The sequence below is a fragment of the Uloborus diversus genome, chromosome 5 (assembly GCF_026930045.1).
Source record: "Uloborus diversus isolate 005 chromosome 5, Udiv.v.3.1, whole genome shotgun sequence".
NCBI classification, from domain to species: domain Eukaryota; kingdom Metazoa; phylum Arthropoda; class Arachnida; order Araneae; family Uloboridae; genus Uloborus; species Uloborus diversus.
In genome coordinates, this window is record NC_072735.1 from 166,162,176 (window position 1) to 166,186,023 (window position 23,848).

General features: G+C 32.4%; 1 protein-coding gene across 1 annotated transcript in view; it reads left to right on the plus strand.

Moving 5' to 3' along the window:
- The window catches only part of LOC129222659 (quinone oxidoreductase-like), a 37,754-nt gene that overhangs the window by 2,948 nt on the left and 10,958 nt on the right, over positions 1 to 23,848 (plus strand). Inside the window, exons 3-7 of the mRNA XM_054857188.1 lie at positions 4,315 to 4,487; positions 11,382 to 11,583; positions 18,633 to 18,734; positions 19,382 to 19,477; positions 21,487 to 21,666. Of these exons, the coding sequence (XP_054713163.1) occupies positions 4,315 to 4,487; positions 11,382 to 11,583; positions 18,633 to 18,734; positions 19,382 to 19,477; positions 21,487 to 21,654 (741 nt within the window). The 3' untranslated portion in view covers positions 21,655 to 21,666. The remainder of the gene's footprint in view (positions 1 to 4,314; positions 4,488 to 11,381; positions 11,584 to 18,632; positions 18,735 to 19,381; positions 19,478 to 21,486; positions 21,667 to 23,848) is intronic.

Genomic DNA, 23,848 nt, shown 5'->3' on the forward strand with positions numbered 1-23,848 from the left:
ATTTATTCGAAATGATTACTTTTAAATCTTACTGAATTGTTATTCTATGATCCAAAAAGAAAAACAGTCAGTTTTTAATTGACGAAAAAATCTATTATTCGAGATTGTTCCATAAAAGGTAAAATAAATAAAACTTGAAGTTGATGTAACAAGTTTTTTGCGGTATCAAAATTTTATAGAAAAATGAAATTGAAAATTACTTGAATTACTTTTTTACTGTGATCAGTTTATGAAATTACAAGTTCGGTCATATTAACGCATGTAATAAGTAATTTATTCGAAATGATTACTTTTAAATCTTACTGAATTGTTATTCTATGATCCAAAAAGAAAAACAGTCAGTTTTTAATTGACGAAAAAATCTATTATTCGAGATTGTTCCATAAAACATATTTGTATTTGCATCATTGGAAGACATTTTCTGATTGTTATTCACTGGCTTTGTACTAAGCAGTTATTTAATTAGCATCTATGCATCCATCTTTAGTAAATTGTGAAGGTAGCATTAAACGTAACAAAAAACAGGCATGTGCATTTAACTATAAAATACTAGGTGAAAATTGCCACTATTTACTGCTCTACAAGCAAAGAAACAAAAAAAGTGAATACGAGGTAAAAATTTTTGAGTTTTTCGTTTCTATATTGCTTTTTTTTTAAACTCTTATTTTCTTCAAGCTAAAGATATTTACTATTTCTTGCAATAGAGTGTTTTGCTAACATCGTATTAAAGAAAAAAAAATCATTACCTGAGTTGTAAAATATGATATGTATTGTTCTTAAAATTAACAACCTGTTAAAATAAAATTACGCAGATGCTAAATTTAATTCATTAGCTATACATTCCATTAATCGGCATGTAAAAGATCCCTTAGGTCGTTTGACTGTGAATGCTCTAGACAAAATTAAATTCCTTTTGCAGTTTCGCATCGAAGAGAGCTCAGGCGTCTCCATCTAGTGGAAACTGGGTATCAATTTTCCTGTGACATTCACATCCGCGCCTTAAGGGTGGCATATGAATGACTGGATGCCATATGGTTGGTTCTCACTTGTTCCGCAAAAGGCTAAAGCCTCTAACACAGCCCCGTTAGAAAGATAAAAATAATGATAAAAAACGGCAATACGCCTTTTTCCGATACTTAAAATTTTTTCGAACAGCTTTCACCCTTGGAGGAATAGTGACTTCACTTGAGAACCCCATTTATTTCTTGCTTCTCTTTTTTTTTTCCAGCTAACTGAAATCACTGTCAGTTGGGGGAAGAAAGAAAGAAAAAAAAAAATATATATATATATATATATATATATATATATATATATATATATATATATATATATATATATATATATATATATATATATATATAAAATGGTTGCATCAAAGGAAGCCTCCGTCCCTCAAAGAGTTAATAGTTTGTTCAAGCTTTTAATTGATGATTAGGAATGATACTTAGAAAATGGATAAGATTGGAAATATCATTCTATTTCGCATTATCAAAAGAATATTATAAATGTAAATAAATAAAAACTAATTCCAAGCTTTTTAAATGAAACCTTGTTAATATTTTTGTTGAGAGAGTTGTGGGATTTTGCCTGAAATGTTGTTCAAATCGGACAGGGTTTGGTCATGTAACAATCATATAGTTATACATTCGACTCCATAAATATAGATTTATTTATCCTCATATAAATAATGCCGGTGATCGAGTAACCCGCATGTTTCAACAATGAATTCGCGCCACGGCCTGATATGTAATTTGATAATATGTTTTGGTAATGTTTAACATGCAGGGAAAGGCTTTATTGTGACAAGGCTGAACTCAATCGGGTAACTTAACAGTTTTACTGGTAAGACTGTGTCATCTCATAGGAATGAAAAAACGAAAACAATGAACGCTATCTACTGGAGTTCAGGGTTAATCCACTGGTGTTGGAGTTAAAATTTCAACTATCAAAATATCACCAAACAGGCAATTGCTTTGTTCAAATAAAGAAGAGTTGAAGCAATTTTTACCCATCATGCCTTGACGGATGACTTTCTAGTTTTCAAATAAAATGGCATAAGTACAAATGTACATATTTTGTTGAAATATTTTACAAAGCTTTAATATTTTATTAAATTATCGCATGCATTTTCCAAGTAATTTCTAGAACAGTTTTCGTTTTCCGTTTTTCTATTATTGTGCCCTTTTTATTAATAGAAAATATATCTACTCTTTTTCAAGAGGACAGAGGTTCACCCATATTTGGAAACTTTGTATGTGATAACTTTCAGTTTAATGTTAATTTACAAACTGACAATAATTAATTTACCACTTAACATAAAATTTTTGTCAACTAATTTTAACTAATGACTCTATTAATTTAAATTATTTGATTAATTTTAGTTAATTATCACATTTTAATAATCAGTTTTAATTGGATTTATCTTATCTGGTGTAATTATCAGCTACTAATTCTGCTTTAGCATGCCTCCTCTTTTGAAGTTCGTGCAACCTTGGACCCCCCCCCTTAACAAAGTTCTAGCTACGTGCCTGCCCCCCACTACAACACTGGATGCATTACATCAGGTACATTTTATGATGTGAAAAACTAAGCCGATTTTCAAAACAAGTGAGTGATAAAAAAAGTTCAACCTATATTTCAATAAAAATAAAATATTAATTTAGCACAATTGTTTTTGACTAATTTTATACAGATATTTTGCTCCACTTTCATTATTATTATTTTCTGACTTATGTTACTTGAAAAAAGTAACTAAGCAACCTATGAGTATGTAATCTATATAATGTAATTAGTCTCTGCTTAAGGTGATCATAGTTTATGTTATCAGTCGCTTATATCAAAATTACTCAGTCCTGGTTTTCTCTACTGATTTGTATGTTAAAATTATCTTTTTTTTTTGTCAGCATTGCTTTGTTTACTATTATCAATTTTCAAACCCATCTTAGTGCTAAAGATATGTTCCCTATGTGTTCAGAAATTACCTGTTTTTTCTTTTGTTGAGCAAGCCTGCCCTATTGTGCGAATTTCCAAGAATTTTCCTTATTTTTTCAAAAGGAATACAGAATGTCTAAGAGAGTAAAGAAAAGCATGTTCTATGACTTTAGAAATATGCAGATGCACACCTGCTACTGGTCTATGGTGTCTTTTATTTAGAGACAGTTGATAGCCAAGCAGAAGGCTATTTATAAACATAATGCCCAATCTACAGGGAGCAAGAACTTGCCATGGGCCAGCAAATTCCTTCTGTTTCTGTGAGTGTTTTTGTTGAAAACTTGACAGAAACCTTGAAGGAGGATTAGTGAGGGCGCAAGTTTCAAAATTTGCCCTCGCTCGAAAAAACTGGAAGATTTGTCACTGCATAAAAGCAAAACATTGTGATCAAGGTTATATTGGTGCTTTAATAGCATGTTATTGTCATAAAATATGGACTAGAATATTGGATGAAACAGAAGACAAATGAAGTCTTAGTGCTAATTACCGAAGAAAAGTACCCTTGGTGTGTGTAACGCTTAGAAACGTCGTGGAATCTGGCTACAACTAGAAACTGCTTCACTTGTACATGATTTCTCAGAAAAAAAGCTGTAGAAATGATAGAAAATCCTTCAGTCCAGTAAAATTAACTCTAAAAAGGGTTTAACTTGGAAAAAAGTAAAACACAAGGTTTTTCTTGACAGAAAGTTTTGTTATGTCTTCCTCAAGCATTTGTATTACTAGCAAAAGTGCATGGTAATGCGCTTTGTTTTTTGATTTTTAAACATATTGGTTAACAATAACTAAATGGCACGATTTGAGCTTCAGTTTTCATTGCAGTTAAAATTTTCTTCTGCTGTGCAAATATAATAAATATATTCTGATTATTTTTTTCCAAATTTGAAATTACCCATAAAATGCCAAAATCGACTTTACACAAAACTTATTGTCCCAAGGTAAGCATTATAATGGTTTTCTACCGCATGAAGGGTATAGCTATTAAAATTCTGCATTTCTGTTTCCTTACATGTGCATCACTGGGGATAGTTGTCACTCTTCCCCCACTCTAAATTAGTTATCAGCTTAAAAGTCTTTTCCTTTTTTTTTTTTTTTGAACATAGAAAAATTTCAAATGACCAGTTTTAGCAGTACTTTAGCTTTACTTGATTCATGTCAAATCCTTAATCTAATTGCATGTAAAATCTCTATAATACATTACCTTTTACACTTTTAGTTTGTGTGCAATGTTAATTTTTGGTTGTTAATGGTTTACGATTGATACATTGATAATAATTAAGTTGATTGGAACCATTTCTCAAGACTAATTAATTTAATTTATAACAGGTTGGCCAAAGGGTGTTCATGTGTGGTCGAACATTAGGAGAATATGGTACATATGCTGAATACTCACTTGCTGATGCAAAGGATGTCTTTGCATTGGGTGATAAACTCACCTTTGATCAAGGAGCTGCTTTGGGAGTGCCATATTTTACAGCATACAGAGCTTTGGTCTTAAAGTAAGTCTTGATGCTTTGATATTCTTTACGGAAAAAGATACCATTACATCCCTGTCAATTCTACTGATTTTTCGGGCATTTCTTCTGCTTTCCTGGTTTATATTCTGTTGTGTTTATAAGTCTTGGGGAAAATCTCTTTATTTAGGTAATTTTGTTTAAAAAAACCCTTCACTTTTCACGTATAACAGATGTGGTCTATGGTTTGAATAGCTGTCAACTTTTACTCATTAGCCATAAATTTTATGCATTGAATCTGTTTTTAAGCACCAGTCCAGATTCCCCCCTCCCCTCCCCATTTCATAATCCAATTGCATCCTCTTCTACAACACATCTTAGTTTGTACCACACAGACATTACACAGTGTTGACTGTTGTTTTCAACCAGGGTTGAAGTTGAGTTCAAAACTTCTGCAGCAAATAAGCTAAAATTAGGAAAACAGCATTAGTAAAATGTTACAATGTCAAAGACTGATGAGTATGCACATATCTTTGTAAGTGCTTCAATGTAATTCATCTCCAATTGAAAACTATTCAAAATTCAGCTGTGATATCTTTAAGGAATTAAACACACAATAGCTTTTTTTTTCTTTTAATTTGAAATAAAATTTGGAATTGAGCTTACCATAGACAGAACACGAGTTTGATTTTCAAAACGGTACAGGTCTCTTTTCACCAATAGAAATACTGTAATAATGAAAAAAAAATTATTAATTGTAGGTCGCAATCAAAAGAGCAGCAAATGAAAACATTTTTTTGACACACAAATTATTTGCCCTCTTATCCCCCTTATCAAGATTTTAAGCCTTCAGGTCTTCCGAAATTTAAACTTATCGTAAAATTGGAGCCATGCAATTTACGAAATCCGTATGAGGCAGGGTATCTTTTCGCAAAGTGTGTGAAAGATGTCCTCCATTGCTCACCAAAACTCGCTAAATTTGGCAAATTTTTTTAAAATTTCTGCAGTCTTCATATCTCAATAATAGGGACAAGAGGGCAAACAATTAATGTATCCAAAAACATGCTTTACTATGCTCTTTAAATTGCAACTTATTTATAAATTTTTCTTAATTACACTATTGTATGTTTTTCTGGTAAGTATTGTTGTTTCCTCCCTTTGATTAATTTGAAATAAAATAAGGTTAATTATTTTTGCAGCAAAAAAATGACATTGCCTTGATTAAGTTTCGTAAAATAGATAATATTTTCACATTTTGCGAAAAATACAAGCACAACTGAGAGATACCCTGTTTTCATCCCTTTCCTATATGTATCTTTGCTAAGAACTTACAGGCTTATCATTTTGTTGGACCCATTCAAAAATTTGTATATCTTTGCATCACAGCTAATTCAAGCCAACACCATTCACAAAATTTACCAATAAATATTTACAATGCTTGCCAAGGGTCTAGTTAGTGAAACATTTTTGAAAATTAATTTTATCTGATTATTAAAAACATTTTGAATGGCTATAGCAGCGGTTCCCAAACTTTTTAGGTCACTGAACTCTTAGCAATATGCTTTTACTTCAAGGAACTCCATTTTTTGTGTATGAGTAAAAGACACAGTATTAATGATCTAGTAGGAGTCAAATGATAAAGAAGAAAAATGATCATCATTCGATTACTTTCTTCTGCATAGAAGAAACTATGATCACATGAGAATTTTCGTATTTTGACAGATTAACATGTTTTAAGGTGCAAGGAACCTATCTTAAGTATTTTTGGAAACTGTCTGTCTGTTTGTGCTTAGCATGTATTTTAACCATTTCTTGAGAGCGATCTAACTCAAAAGGTAATGCATGGAATTGAACGAAACTTGGTATACATGTGCATCTCCTTGTAAGCTGGTGTTGATTAGTTTTTGTTACTTATCTCTTCAGAGGCTGACCCAATCGAAAGAATTCCCTTTTAGCATGACTGCTGTCTGTCAAACAATAACACAATGATTCACATAAAAATTGGTACACATATGTACCTCAATGGGGAGAGGTGCAGATAAATTTTTGCTACCAATCATTTCAAAGGGAAATGATTGGTAGCAAAAATCATCGCAACAGAAGATTTTCTCTTCAAGCAATGACGACTTATATCTCGGAAAATAGTAGTAGTCCAAGAACTCAAAGAAAAACCTAAATACAAGGGGACCTCAACTGAAACATTTGTGGATTTGCCTTCGGTTTTGGCGCCTATTGCTCAAGAGAAGAACATTGATTGCTTTTGCCGTCTAGCATGACTGATAGTCTCTTTCATGATAGAGTGCCTGTGCATTATTAGAACTGTGCTCAAGATACTTAATCTATCCATTTTTGTTGCGATGACGCATAAATTTAAATCCTCCAAGACAGCAAGTTTTGCTAACCTGGCTGATATAAATCATAAAGTTTAAATGTCGCCATAAAACTGAATTTTGGTAAATGCAATAATAAAGTATCAATTGCTCATATGAAATACAGAGAGGAAAGTTTTGTTATGTTCACATCATACTTCATTGCCCACTCCAGAGTCCTATGCAATGGCGTATTTATCATAACCATAAGAGCCCAGAAAGGAATACAAAAATGCACATGATAAACGTTTTATACAGTTCTGTGATAGACAACAGGGGCCTCAAATATGCATTTACCAGCTCCCAAACCTTTAAATCTGTCATTGGTCCTCCGTACCTATCACGGAGATAGTTTTAGCACTTTTTAAGCGGCCATAAAGGAAGCTGTTTTTTTTTTTTAAATCCTGACCAGGGGCTGAGCAATATCAGCCCATTATCCTCAGAGGTACTGATTTGGGATAAAATGTGGAAGGACTTCAACCACAACTGATTGAACGTGCACTATTCAAATTAGCTCACATTTTGGATCATCGACCGTTGTCAGTATAAAACCTGGGACTCTTTAAACTCAGTGCTTTACTGATTAGTCTACCTCAGTTCGTGTCCGCAACATACTATTTAGTTATGTACCATTTAACCACCATTAAACAATAATGAGGCAGTATGAAAAAAAAATACTACCTTGAATTTAAAATAAGACCTATTTATGAAAACATAGTTTTTCCATGAAATTGTTGTAACAGTTACAATTTTAACTGTCCCTGCAACAAATTACATAAATATGAAGAATGAAATTAATTCACTGTTGTTGTTGGCGGGTCCGTAATAAACTACTACGGAAAGATTAGTGCCATTGCCTCGACAGATTTGACATCTTTATTAACAGATAAGACAACACAAGAAGGATGTACAGCACATGGAGAGGAAATAACACCCTGGGCACTGGCGGGAATCGAACCTACAACCTCCGGTATGTGAAACTTCTACCATAGAGCCACAGAGTCCCCATTAATTCACCATAAAAGTGATAAAAGCTGTAACTTTTTGTTTAATGCCGGAAGGTTGAGTATGTACAGCAAAAGCGGAATACAAGAACCAAATTTGTTTTTTGGGTACACATGAACTGGAAAGCTTGTTTTACATTGATAAAATATTACGAGGGGAAGATGTTTTAAGAAACAGCTTTGTTACCCAATAATGGGTGTTCCTTTTCAACACCAAGCCAAAATTTATTGAGTAAAACTGAATCAAAAAATTGGTTTCTCAGCTGATGAACTTTGAAGTACAATTATGATTCATGTCAGTGTCATTCAAATGAACAGTAATGGTTTTTAGTGTCACGAAATAGTTGCATTGTGTTTTCTTCACAGAGACTGTTTCTGGCAGAAATTCTCTTTAAGAGAGCAAAATATTCTGCATTGTTCTTTTTAGACAGGGAACAGAAAAAATCAGCTTTCTTTTTAAAATGCTAATATTTTGTCTCTCACAACAAATGTGGTACTGTTTCCATTTGAGTAAAAATAGCCACTTAGTTCAGCTCACCAAAAATGTTAACAAAATATTTATCAGCCGTCGTTCCACATGTAAAACATTAACTTCTAAAAATATTGATTCATTTTGCTCCAGTTGAAAAACCCTCATTTTAGTGTTCATTCTAGAAAAAAAAGGGCAGGGTGCTGGTCTTTGAAAGAGGCACTATTTGTTATAAAAAGGGCACTTTCTCAACGCGGTGTCTCCCCAGCCCAGACCAATGATGCACCCCTCAAAAAGTACTGAGTCCCCCCTTCTCCAAAAAAAAAAAAAAAAAAAAGAGGCGAAATAACATATTGAAACACCTTGCAAAAATTCAAACAGTGTAATCTGCACCATGAGCCCCTCCCGATCGCTGGGATCACTTTCAGTATTAAATATCATTATTTCATACGGAAAATGTACTTATCTTTAGAAAAGGGTTAGCCTGCCCCCCCCCCCCCATCAAAAAATAAATAAATGTTTTCCACACTCCATAGAAACATTTAGATAATGCTGAAACGGCATTGTGTGTTTTTCAACACTTTTCAGGCCTTAATTTTTGACTACCTATCCTATAAATTCTAGGCATTTCAAAACCCTTTGAATTTCAATCTAAGAAGAGCACTATTTAATTACTGATCTCCCCTTCCTACCTAAAAAAAAAAAACTGCCTAGTAAAGTGAATTGTGTCATTAAGTATTTTAGTATATATCAAAATCATGATGAATCTGAATTCTCCTTTTTAAATAAATTACACTTCAAACAGAATAATTAAAATACTGTGTGCAGTGCTTCAAAAATGCAGTAGTAGCAAGGTGCAAAACAAAAATAAGCAGCTCGGGCCAATCCAAGATTATTATCTCATACAATTTTTGTGAAAATTTAATACATAGATGATTTTTTTTAATAGTCAATTTTATAATATTTATGAAAGCAAAAGATACAGTGCAAGATCATTTTAGTTGGAAAAAACACAAGTATGTCAAAAGTATGTTTTTTATTATGTCAATAAGTGTTTAAAATAATCTGTTATATGAATCATATTCAAAGATAATAAAAATACTTAGCAAAAAGGAACGAAAAAATTAATATTTTGCAGCAGAAAATTTCCCTGGCAAAGCGATATATTTCCATTTCAAACGCTTTTTTTTTTTTGAACTGGGGAAGAGGGTTAAAAATCTAAGATACCAAAAAAAAAAAAGACCTTGTATTTTAGCTCTGTAAGCTTTGTACTATATACTACCTTAGGAAACAATCAGAAAGTTAACTTTCCAGAAACAGATGTGAAAAGATTGCTACACAATCGCTAGCAATGCGCTAAAATTAGCTAAGCCTAATTTCCATGTGCAAACGAAAAACGGACACAAAGGGCTGAAACGCTAAGAAAATGTCCTATTCTCTCTCTCTCTCTTTGTTGATTCTCAGAAGATCAAGGATGGGGAAGAATGAAACTGTGATCTCTCCCTTCCCAGTGAACCAAAACCCCTTTCCACAACCCACCTTTAGTAGTAGGAAGAACATGCTTTTGTTTTCTACAGATAAGCCTGTTAGAATTCGTAGAATCTCATCCCCTACCCCTCTTTGCCTAGATGTTTGCTTCCCCTTTTATTTATGGGGCTGTTTTCAGGGTGAAATTCTTGGAATAATGATAAGAAATGGGCGTTTTTCGGACGATCGCTGGACAAGTAAAATTGCCCTGATATCGCAAGTCCAAAGGATGCTTGAGGCATCTTTTTAAAAACACAGGGTGCAATTTCCTTCTTTTTTAAAGGGCGGGGCGCATTTTGCGATCTAAAAGAAGGGCAGGGCGCATTCTGCTGATGTGGAAAAGGGCAGGGCGCTGCGCCCTTCAAAAACGGCCTAGCGGGAACACTACTCATTTCATCTGGTAGTTCATTCAATCCTTTAAAAGCTTTTGTTTTGGATAGACAACATATTTCATATGAAAAAGTAGTGATTTGTGCTGCCTACCCATATCTTCATAAATCTTGCTGAATAGTCTTGACTGGAGAAAACGAGATTTGAAAAAATAAACTATTTCTGTAGTTTCATCAAGAACTTTCTTCAAGTCAGATGGTAGTTACTTGTGATTATGATGGCATGGCAATGCAAAACACTGTGACGACTTCTACTTCAATCTGGAGCGACATTTTAGATCCTTGATATTGATTATTCCATTTTTTTTTTGAAACTAGTGGAAAATAAATTTAAGCTACGGCTAACTTGCGGCGGAGCCCTTCTTATACTTCGATGGAACCCAAGGGTTCCGCGGAACACACTTTGGGAAACGCTGGGCTATAGGATAGATTTCAGAAAAAATCAGGAGATTAAAGAAGAAAGAGAAATAACTTTCTTTTTTAAAAAAAAATTGGGCTAAAGCCTAGGAAATTTGAGTTACTCAAATGTAGGGATTATTTAGTCTTTCTCAAAGTTTCAAAAATCTTGTCAATTATTGTAACAATACAAATACAAATACAAAAGCGACGACCAGCAACAGGCTCTGGGCCCAGCTAGACTGGTCCTAGTCAATTTACAATTCCCAGTGAAGATCAATGGCCCTCTTAAAACTATCTACTCCCTTGCTCATTACCACCTCTTCCGGTAAACTGTTCCAAGGTTCCACTACCCTGCTATAATAATAATTTTTCCTAATATCCATGTTAGCCTGAGATTTTAATAGCTTAAATGACCCCTTGTCCTATTTTCAGTGCTTAACTTCAGCCCCGTAACATCTTTCATTTTAATAAATTTAAACAACTGAATCATGTCCCCTCGGTCTCTTCTTTGCTTAAGACTGTACATTTTTAACCTTTTTAACCTAACCATTTTTAACCCAATGAAATATGGTAACTTTATTTATGATTTAGCTCTAAAAATATTTTGCTTAAAAATATTTTTTTTTGGGTGATGAAAGGATGTTTTTCTGTTAATGCCAAAGAGAACAGTTACAATGATAAATAAACAAATAGTGCAATGAAGAAAGAAAAGTTTTGTAAAAATTGGACATGCGAGTATATGACATTCAGTTAGTAAAATTTTGATTATCTTTGTGTTTTAGAGCTAGATGTGCTACTGGAGAGTTAGCATTTATACATGGTGCTAGTGGCGCTGTTGGATTGGCATCAGTGCAACTGGCTAAAAGCAGAGGCTTGAAAGTGATTGGTACTGCTAGTACTGTAGAAGGACAAGAACTAGTCAAAAGTGCTGGTGCTGATTTTGTTGTGAACCACTATGAGAAGAACTACTTGGATAAAATTATGGTAAAGTACCAATACTTTATTTATAAAACACAATTTTACTGTTGAAAACTTTATTATAAAAATGTTCTTTGTGATGGAGTGAAAATATTATCATAAGAATTGCTGTGTTCAAACTTGTCATGTAGGGGGAGCTGTGTCTCAGTGAACCTGTCTCAATTATTTTATTACTATTGATCCCCAAAGCAGGATACTTGACGATGTTCTGCAACATAAAATCATTTGACCAAAATTGTTCTGAAAGTACTACAAGCATTGTGTACACAAGCAACCAATGTGACCTTTCCCTCTAATCAAGACCCTATATCAAAATCATTTCATACAGGAGTTTTTTTTTTTTTTTTTCACTTTTTAAAACTTTACTGTTACTATGCATTTCTGTGGAACAAGGGCGCCCATATGCGAAATTTTAAGGGAGGGCTCAAAAAATTTCCCCATGGAAACCGATTTAAGTGCAGATTAGAGATATTAAAATTTAATGTTTTAATAACTCATTCATTAATTGGTGGAAAAGAATTTTTTATACTTTTTTTCAATGAAAAAAGCACTAAATGCAAGGAAGTTCTCATTTCAAAAGGGGGCTTGAGCCCCCCCTTGCCCCCTATATTGGCGCCCTTGCTGTGAAGCCTAAACCAATTGAGATTCTTAATGATATTTTATAATCTTTCTAAAATGCATAGCAAGAGCAAAGGCAAAAAATTTTAAGTCCAAACCTAGGTTTCAAACTACGTTAATTTTGCATGGCATGAAGGAACAGTTAAAAAGTTGTTAATAAATAAATAAATTACAAAAATAATAAATAAAATGAGTCGAGTTAGGATAGCATATAATAAAACACTTCAAAACTTTCTGAATAATTGAAATATTTTCAATATGCAAAAGGATTGAGATCTCATACAATACATGCAATTTTCGGCAATAGACGTGTTTGAATGTTGGCATGTTTCTAAAAGATACGTTTATGAAGGAAATTACAGTGGATGAAGATCGATTGGAAAAAAATAAGGAAAAGGGGAACCAAACACATTAGAAAAATTAGAATCTTTTTATAATTAGAATACGAAATTCTACAGAAACTGCCAATTTTCTTCAAATATCTTCCAATTCGATATAGAATTTTGCAGAAGTTCTACTGATTTCTTTAAGTTTAAAGTAAATCTAAAGTTCCTGCAGATGACTTATTGAATTAAACTTTTTTCGCAAGCTTTTCGCTGAATTATCGTAATTTCCAGGAATTTGAGATTTTCATCTAATTTAAAGAAATCTTCAGAATTTGTATAAAACTGTCTGTCTTGAGTTGGAAGGTATTTGCAAAAATTCTGCAGACAGTTTCTGCGGAAATTTCACAGAAATCTATAGAATTTCTGCAGAAAATTTGTCTGAGTTTTCCTCTCACATTTGAACAGAATTGTTCTGCAGGTCAGGCATCTGTTCTGCAAGCTACTTCGCAAATTTAGTAGTAGTCTGCTTTTGGACTATTGATTTTAAAATTATAACAGATGTTGTTCATGATGTAGTCAAGGACGCCCATATAGGGGGAAAGGGGGGCTCAAGCCCCCCTAGAAATGAGAACTTCCTTGCTTTTAGTGCTTTTTTCTTTGCAAAAATGTATAAAACTTTATTTTCCAGCCATTAATGAATAAGTCATTGAAAATGTCAAATTTCAATATCTCTAATCTGTACTAAAATCGGTTTCCATGGGGAAAATATTATGCTAAACCATGGGGAAAATGTTTGAGCCCCCCCCCCCCCTTAAAATTTTGTATATGGGCGCCCTTGAATGCAGTATAATGTGCTTCGTGAGGCAGAACAATGCACCCCTGATTTCAGGCAGGTTTGTCCACTTTACAAAGTTTTGTTTAAAAATTAACATAAAAACATTTATCAATTCAACATTTTCAAATAAACCAGGGATGATGAGAAATATTTAGTGAAACTGACTGTAGAAAATCAAACTGCTCATTAAATGTTTTGAGATGAAAAATAAACAATAGAAAAGATTACTAATATGCTCAAATTCTCGTATGATCTGCTTTTTTGTAATTTCATTTATTTTTCATTCCACATTCTAAAAAAATCAGGAGAAGTTTTCCCTTCAGTATAGATTAAGTGTGTCCGAACTTAATTAGAACAGTGGCTGATAACCCACATTCATCAGTTTTGTCACAGACACAGAATGAATTTTACTCAGTGTGTACTTGAATCTTAAGTATTTATTGCACATTAAATGATTTTCTTACTTGAAGAAAATTCTTAAATTTCATATCATGTATGTATTGTTATAAATTAGAATTTGTATTATATTCAATATCAGTTCAGTTTTTATAATGATGGGAAAAAGATTAAGTAGGTTGCTTGTTTATATTTAAATTTTCTTTTGAAGGTGAAAAATTTGTGTTACTTTGCATTTCAATGTTAACAATATAAAAAAGGTATAGCATTCTGTTAAATCGATGTTGATTTAATCTTAAAATTCTTTATGCTCTTCTGGAGAATTGTATTAAATATGATGGCTGAATTATCCCTTTTTATCATTTTATTAAATGAAAAATTACTAATATTTGGAAGATGTAAGGAATTTAATGTTTCAATTGTGGCGTAACTATAAACAAATATTTATATTTCAATGATATATTGATTTTTGCTGAAAAATAAATTTTGATCGATGTTAAAATTTAAATATGAAGAAAAAAGTAAATAATAAAATTTTATAAAACTCTTAATTAAAAATCGTAGTTTAAGGAAAACTTAATAAATAATAATAGTTTTTATGAAGCCTTTTTCTCTTTCATCAAATATAAGGTAAATTGAAACATACTAGTTATTAAAAGTATTGTGCCTGTAATTTTTTATGCCTGCTAATAACATTTTTGAGTTTTGCAGAAAATGGAACAATTTGTTAATTATAACCGTGTTATATATAAATTCATAATTACATGAATTGTAAAATATTTGAGGTAAAATAGGCCTTGGTTTTGCTTTTTCTAATACTTAGTGTATGAAAAGAAAAAAAAATGCATGCAAAAATTCAAATAGAGAAAATTTTTTGAATATAGCTAAACAAATAACTGTTGAACCTGTTTATCTCGAATATAGGTGTATTTAACAGGAAATATCCTAGGGTTTTAGCACAAATAATTTTTAATTTTAAAATTTGCTGTTAATGTCCAGGATTTTCCTAAGACATTTTTCAAAAAGTCTATGTCTCTTGTTTCGCCTTCGTTTTTTACTTCCATGTTTAAATCCAACAATAACTATCAACAGCAAAAGTTACAGTTGAATGAAATAAGAAAGACAGGGGCTTCACCAGGGCTTTGAATCGTTATTTTTTTCCAATTCAACTAAAAAAATACATCAGTTCAATTCTGGTTTTTGGTTCAGTTCCCAATGAATTATTTTATGTGTTGTATTCTTATTTGTGTTAAAAATATAATTCTATCTTCTATGCAGCAATGTACATATAATGATAATTGTAAAAATATGGTTGAATAGTTCCAATTGACCAGCTTGTTTGTGTAAATTGCAGGGGTGCCCATCCAAAAGGGCTCATGGCTCATACTGCACCACTGAAACATTTAGGCGGGAGGAGGTTAGGTATAATTTATCCTTTTTTTTGAGGGGGGGGGGGGTTCTCTAGCTCTTGGAGAGTGTTTGTGGAATTTGGGTATGGTTTGCCATTGCTGTTTGGTGGATGGGCAACACAATAAGCATTGCATACAAACATCTGTGAATGATTGCATGCTGAAATGCAAAAAATATAACTCTATATTTCTTAAAAAATCATTTTACTGAACATCAAAAGAGGAAATCAAGAAACAATGTTCATTTACTGATGATAATTATATGGTTGAAGTTACATTTGAAAATATTGATAAAATGGTTACAGTAACAAACTGACTGAAAATATGTCAAACTGAAAAGAACCAGTTATTAGGGGAGTGGGGGGGGGAGGTTAGTTCCTGTTCAAAGCTTTATACTTAACTGGATTAACGGAACCAAGCACCGATACCAGAGATGTATTCAGGGCCGGATTTAGGGGAGGGCAGGCTGGGCAACTGCCCTGGGACCTCCACAACAAAGGGGCCCTAAAATTTTACAAAATATCCTATCTTTCACGGGTTGAAAATATCGGATAGGGTAGACCGACCAGTGAATGAACAGTTAAGCACAATTTCATTTTTTAAAATCCTAGTAATTTTAAATTCTATACTATACAGATTGTGATAGTTAAAACATTTTAATTGATCAATGTAAATATCTCTAAAAAATCGCGGGAACTTAAATGGTACCGCTTCTGACTTTTTTAGGTGTTTAAAGAAAAAATGGCACAACGACCCAGTGAATGAACACCTTGAACCAGTGAATGAACACAAATTGGTCCAGTGAATGAACATGATAAATTTTGATTCAAAAGAAACTAAGTTTCGTTGAGATCTATCTATATAACTATCTATATCTATTTATCTATCTATTTATATAACTATCTATATCTATCTTTTTATATCTCTATGTCTATTTACCTATTTAACAATGTACTTATCTATTTTTCTATCTATCTATCTACTTATCTGTATCTAGCTATCTATATATTTATCTATCTATCTATATACAGTGAAACCTCAATAAGTAGTCGACCGGTTAAGTGGTCACTCCGTTTAAGTGGTCGTTTTTCTTTGGTCCCGACAAGGTCTCATTCACAGTAATGTAAAATGATCCTCCTTTACTGGTCACCAACTTTAATTTTACCTGGTTAACTAGTCACTCAAAAAGTTGTTTTCTAAAATTCCTTTTCCTTATTGGATCTTAGAAAATAGTGTCGGACTTAGTTGAAAGGCTGTTTGATATTAATTTTTCCTTGAAATCTCGATCCTCCGTTCTGGTAGTTCAAAGCATACTTCTTGCTGTGACTCTGCCAAGTGCCGAGAATATGAATCTAACTCCTTCCAGCAAGACATACAAAATCTAATACCTGGAGAAAGTTAGTCAGCATTTAACATCCGTTCAAGGACTATTACTACTTATTACTACTAGTGGACTTAATCTACTTATCTGTCCACTTATCTTTCTATGTATCTATCTATCTATCTATTTCTTTATCAATATATCTACCTATCTATATCTATCCACCTATCTATATCTATCGGTCTATCTACCTGTCTATATATCTATTATCTATATCTATGTCAGTCTCTCTACCTAGCTATCTCTATATTAGTCTCTCTATCTACCTATCTATCTACCTACCTATTCTATCTCTATATTTATCTACCTATATATCTATTTACCTCTTATTTTTTATATATCTATCTCTATATATTCCTCTATCTATTTATCTATCTATATACAAACATACATACATATCTACCTATCGATTCTCTCTCTTTGTATATATTCTATTTCTCTATCTCTCTACCTGTCTATCCATCAAGAGAGATAAAGATATAGAAAAATAAATGTAGGTAGGTAGGTTAATATACAGATAGAGATATAGATAGATAAAAGATAAAACTCAGTAGAAAGTGCATTGTTTGCAAAGACAAAAATAAGGAAATTATAAAGTATATAATGAAATACATAAATAAATAAGCATATAAAACTATCTGCATTATAAAAAAGTACAAAAATGAAAATATCTCAAAGAAACTTTAAATTTCTTTTTAAATCAAAAGAAATTTTGCCATTGTTCATTCACTGGGTTTTCGCAATTTTTCGTACCCAGTGACCGAACACCTCTCTACCTGAAAATCTACGCATTCTGCATTGACTGAAACAGTTTAAATCCATAGCCTAAATATGTATTCTTAATTCTTCTTTCCTAGAGTTAAAAAATAAAATTTATCGATAAAAATAATATGTATCAAAATAATTGCTAGCACGAAACCAGCCTCATTATTTTGAAAGAGAGAAAGAACACAGCAGTAAAAATTTCAAATTTTTCCCAGGAAAAAAATACGTATCCAAAGTAACCAATCAGGTGTCAGATAGCTTAGAATATCAATAAGGAACGCTTTTGTAGGGAATTAATTCAGAAAAAAAATTTTGGAAGCTTATTTTTTTAAAAAAATGATGCGCTGTTCATTCACTGGGTGGTGTTCACTCACTGGTCGGTCTACCCTATATACATATATATCAAAATATTCGGATACATATTGAAATATCGGATGTTTTCGAAAATATGATGATCTTTTCAAATCCTGATTAGGGGCCTCCACTCCTTCGTTGCCCCGGGGCCTCCACACTTCCAAATCCGGCCCTGGATGTATTTATTGTACTTTAAATTACTGGGGGGATAAAAATACATCCTCCTTATGTCTAAAGTTGCATTGTTCTTCTAGTAAAAGAGTAGGGTTACTCAGGGGGTTTTCTAGGAAATCTATCCAACATGACAGTAGTCTTCTAAATAACTTGTAGATGGGAGGGAGGCTTGGACAAAGCCTTACTGCAGAAAATCATTTCACTGTTTTTGGTTGAAATTGTGATGCTAAATTAAAGAAGTGTGGTAGGGATGAACAAAAAGTTGGACCTTCTTTCTATTAATTATAAAATGAAAATTTTTTTGAATGACAGTGATTGAAAATAGTTACTGCCTAAAAAAAGTTTTAAATTGATATAATTACCAATATTATTCAATTGTGTAATATACAGTAAATGATGTATTAAATTCTTCAATGGTGCTAAACCCTTTAACATACAATAACATCTCACATGCATCAAAAAGTGAAATTAATGACATGACCCAGACATTGTGTGTCAAAGGGTTAAGGTAGCATGAAGCTATCGTAACTGTAAGTAATTATTTTTCTTGCTATTTTAAAGGGTTAATGCCACAGAGTTTTAATCCTTACTCATTTTTATCAACTTTGTCAAAAGTATGTGTATCTCGAAGCTACCTTTTCTTGATTTTTTTTTTCTACATGAAATTTGAGCTAAGACTTCACCATATATTTTTTCTTTGAGTAATCTTTTTACTATGCTTGAAGCTCATGAACTTAAATTTTGAATATTGTTATAATTTTTATATTGTGTTTAGAATAATATTATGCTTTAAATAGGAAATATCTGAAAATAAAGGTGTGGACATTGTGGTAGAAATGTTAGCTAATGTGAACCTGGACAAGGACTTGGATATTATTGGTGCTAGAGGTCGTATTGTAGTAAGTATTGTTTGATATTACACGTGCACTGCTAGTCGAAAATCTTTTAAATAATTATTGTTGCAGCATTTTTTTCTTTTTTTTTGCATTTTAATATATTTTAATGTTTTTGCAGTTCTTTTTGCTCGAAATTGATGGAAGGAAAAAATGAGATTTACAACAATAGTAGAACCTCGTTTAACAGGATTATCTGGATCAAATTTGAAGTTTTAAAAAAAAAAATATGTTCATATAGATAATTTCAAACTAAGATTGCAAAAACAGAACTATAAGTACGCCAAACATTCACTTAGTATTTTGATTAAATGTACAGCTCCTGCTTAGATTGTAATACATGTAACTGAGTATCGATATTTCCCCCACTTGGCCTCTGCATTTTTTCTCTATTGGAGTAATGCTGACTGTTTGAAAAGCAAGTCGAGTGCTATTTGCAAATGCTTTTATTCGCTTTTAATATTACTGTGGTGTATACTCCCCAGTAAGTGTTTTATGGTTGAAAGCAGATAGCAACTTTTTCTTCAACCTTTTAAATGCTCTTTTTGTTACTTGAATGATGGTTGTAAGCTATCACCAAGTTAAATAGCCCATTATTTATGTCCCCTGTATGAATCCTGTTTATTTCAAACCATATTGTGTTTCTTTTCTAGATAGTTGGAAGCAGAGGTGAAACGGTAATCGATCCCAGAAAAATGATGGGCCCTGAAATTCAAGTTACAGGAGTTGCATTGATGAGCAGTACTGAGGTATATATGTATATAAATAAGTATTGGTTAAAAACTAAACAAAAAATTAAGTAACAAACCAGAAAAGTTAATTACTGAATTGATAGAAAATAGTTCATAAAGCTTAAAAGGAGGCAATTAAAAAGAGATAGCTGCTTTGAGATTGAGCTCGTCAGTAGTGGGAAATCTCAAAGTAACAAGTACCATATCAACAAAGCATTTTTAATTAGATAAATTAGGCAAATACGCTTAAAATCCAAAAAATGAGTGTAATGAAGAGGCAGAGAAAGAAGTTAAATTTTGAAATTTAAAAGTCAGTATTAAATGCAGTATAAGACCCAAAATTTAGAACCTTAAAATCCGGAAGACCCAAAACTCGGAATTTTTTTCCTTAAATGTTTTTTTAAAAAAGGGAAGGGGGCTTAAGGAGCCAGGAAAAAATTTTAACCATCAGACTACTAATTTCTAAGCGTCATAAGAAAATTTATATGTGACTAGCTTCTGAAAGATTCTTGTTCAGAAAGAATGAACTGCCTCTTTTTTTTTTAGACTTGCAGGCAACATGATGCCTGGGATTTGTGGCACTCAATATATTTATAACTTTTTTTTGAATACTTGTTTCATCCCCTATCTTTTGATCATTGCAATTCACATTTCTATTATTTATTCTTACGTAACCAAGTCCAATAAGTTGACAACAGTGTTGTTGTAAGTCTAGTAAATGATTGTAAGATGCAACAAATGTTTCAAGAAAAAAATCAAGACGTGACCTTCTTTAGAACTACAGTATTGCTAGTATGAAGTGAAACCAGTGCTGTAGTTACAAAAAAATATTTGGAGGAACTCTGCAAAAAAGGCTAATTGAGATTACTAACTAGTAATCGAGTTTTAATTTATATAAGAGGTGATTTGAAACTAATTTGCACAATTTTTACAATAACAAACCAAATATTTTAGGGGACGGCATTTCCCCCAATTACAGCTTTGAGTAAAACAATGTAATTAAGTTGAAGCAAATTGCATACACGTAAGCAACACCTGCGTGTAAGAATCTTCCACTCCTTTAAGTTTGTTAGACCTTCTACTCCATTAAGTTTGTAAATAGAAGTTTTATAAGACCTCATTTGGAGTATGCTGTTCAGTTTTGGTCTCCTTATTATAATAAAGATATTTCTTTGTTGGAAAGGGTTCAAAAAAGGGCTAGTAAGGGGACTTTAAAATTTAGATTATACCAGACTTAAAAGGCATAATATGTATAGCTTGGAAGAGAGGAGAGCCGGAGGGAACCTCATTCAGTTGTTTAAATTTATCAAAATGAATGATGTTAATGGATTAAATTTTTGCACGGAAAGCAGACCGAGGGGTCATTGTTTTCAGCTATTCAAATCTCAGGCTAACCTGGAAATAAGTAAAAACTACTACTTTAGTAGTGTTGTGGGCACTTGGAAAAGCTTACCGGAAGAGGCTGCAGTGAGCAAGGAAGTAGATAGCTTTAAGAGGGCCTTGATCTTCACTGCAGACTAATAAATTGACTAGGACCTGCTTAGCTGGGCCCTGCATTAAGTTTGGAAGGAAGTTTCTCCTCTAAATACTAAAGCTAAAAATTTTATTATTAGCTATAGAATCTTGTATTAGATACATGTTGTTTTTAAAATTTGTAGTTAAATTTAGTTATCTCATAAGTAAGTTACGTTAACCTACCATAATAAAGTTGGTAGTTACAGCTATGAAAATAATTTAGATATTATGTATCAAAATCTTTGCTTTGCAATGAAATATTGGTACTTATAATTTTAAAAAATCATATGCTAATGGTGAACCACTGTTAGTTGGGTAACTTTTTACTTTTAAATGTTGCATTCGGATAATTAAAAAAAAAACTTTGAGAAGAGCTATGATTAAAAAGGGATAATTACAAAACTTATTCCTATTGCAACTCATTCGAATAAACTAAATTAAGTAGTATGAATGTTAAACTCGTTTAAAAAGGCTTTTTGTGATAATATAAATAAATATTTTATTCTATGTAGGAAGAGTGGAAAACAACTGCAGAGAGTATTGTGAAAGGAATAAATCAAGGTTGGGTCAACCCGATCATCGACAAAAGATATCCATTGGAGAAAGCTGCAGAAGCACACAAAGATGTCATGAAAAAATCTGGGGCAAAAGGGAAGATAGTTCTTACCATAGAAGAATAATACTGACCAAAGGTATTTTCATTTTAAAATTTGAATTTTTGATTGAAGAAATTTTTTAATGGCAATCAGTGTCATGCATAAAACACTCTGAAGAAATAACACTATGTTAAAAAAAATTACAGGGGTGGGGGAACCGAAGTTTATATGCGCTATTGATGGCAGTCTTTGTCTTTTGAAAAAAATATTAAAGGAGATAAGAGATTGGGATTCTTTACTGAGTGTACCGTATTATCCCTTCCCACATTATCTGGCATGCCAGAAAAAAAAAGCGAGGTTCACCAGCATGCCAGGAAATTCAAATTTTCTGACTTGCCGGATAATTCGAGGTTTATTTTGCAACAAAACAAAAGTAAATTTCCACGTTCAGTTCCAATCAGAAATCAAACCACTTTAAAGAAAAAAATAAATAAATCCCTAAAGTAACCTTCTTTCAAAACAAAAAATATATTGCCTATAATATGTGCTGGTTATTTATGGTAGGTCATTATGAATGGATTTGATTATATGCCAATAAAGTAATCAATTCAGAAGCAATCATCGTCACTGCGATTTGTTTATAATTTTTTAAAATAAATTATTTAAATTTCCTTTTAGAGGGGTAAGTTTATTTTTTAGTTATTGAACAGCTATGGTAAATTCTTGAGCGGGTGGTAAGTTACTGCTTAAATGCTTACTTACTTAGTTTTAATTTATGTTTTATATAATTATTCATTATTAAACAATATTTTTCTTGTTAAAATAACAAATTACATTGTCACTAAATATTTTTATGAAATTAAAATGTTTATTAATGCTAATAAGCTATGTATAGAACTTTTATTTATTTTTAATCTGAACATATATCTTTTATAGTATTTTTTTTCCTGACCTCTGTTTTTCCGGCATGCCGTAAAGGACCAGTAAGCGTTATTGAAAATCTGGTGACCCCCCAAATTTTGCGGCATGACAGATAATGCAGAATAATACAGTAATTTTTCCTTTGTTGTTAGTAGGTTCAGCCTGTGAAAAGAGACCAGTCTAATTGCAAAGCAATTGTTATATAGCCAGTGATGTTCCCATCAATTTTTCTGAAGGTATACTTCCAGTGGTCCATTATGAACAATATGTGTATGCAATCATATACATAATACCTCTAAAAAATGTTTGAGTGTATACAGCATATATGATGTAAACCCTATGGGAACACCCCTGAATATAGCTTAATGAATGCAATCAGCTCATTGGGAGAGAACCAGCCAATCCTCTACCTTTTCTGTATTTAGGCAGGTGTTGGTTGAGCTAACTTTCTCATCCACTGAGTCCCTGTCTCATGTTCATGTAATTATTCATCAGTTACCAAGTGATTTTATTTATCACTAGTGGTACCCGCACGGCTTTGCCCGTAATAAAAAAATTAAAAGGTCTTTTGGTTCGGCTGTATATTTACAAATAATGTATAGTGAATTTTCTCGCCAATTGGCTTGTACCCATGTTACGGTTTCACGTTATGATAATTTCGTATCTCGCCAATTGGCTTGTGCCTATGTTACGGTTCCACGTTATGATAATTTCGCAATTTACTCGTCTATCTTACGATATTTTTGTTCTTAAAATTGGAATAGAAAAAGAACCACATCGAATTTTCGAAAAATCGCTTCGAGGTGCACACCCCCATGCTACAAACTAACTTTGTGCCAAATTTCATGAAAATCGATCGAACAGTCTAGGCGCTATGCACGTCACAGAGATCCAGACATCCTACAGACATCCAGACATCTTCCGGACAGAGAGACTTTCAGCTTTATTATTAGTAAAGATTAACACCCTATCAATTCTGATTTTGGCCTTGCAGTCTCAGGGCTTTTACTGATTTGCACACCGTACAGACAATGCTGTTTTGAATCAGTTTTATTACTTTTATGGTGAATTTGGTTGTACAGGCAGATGCAGTTGTCTGATAAATAGAAGTTGAAGATCTTAGTGCAAGAAAGAGACAACTCCAATTTAAAAACTTTCAGGAATCACAAAAAAATTAATACAAAATTTGTTCTTAAAGCATCTGTTAAAATGTGTTTCTATGAAACTAATAGTCTTTACTAATAATAAAGCTGAAAGTTTCTCTGTCTGGATCTCTCTCTGTCTGTCAGGATCTCTGTAATGCGAATAGCGCCTAGAACGTTTGGCCAATTTTCATGAAATTTGAACATAGAATTAG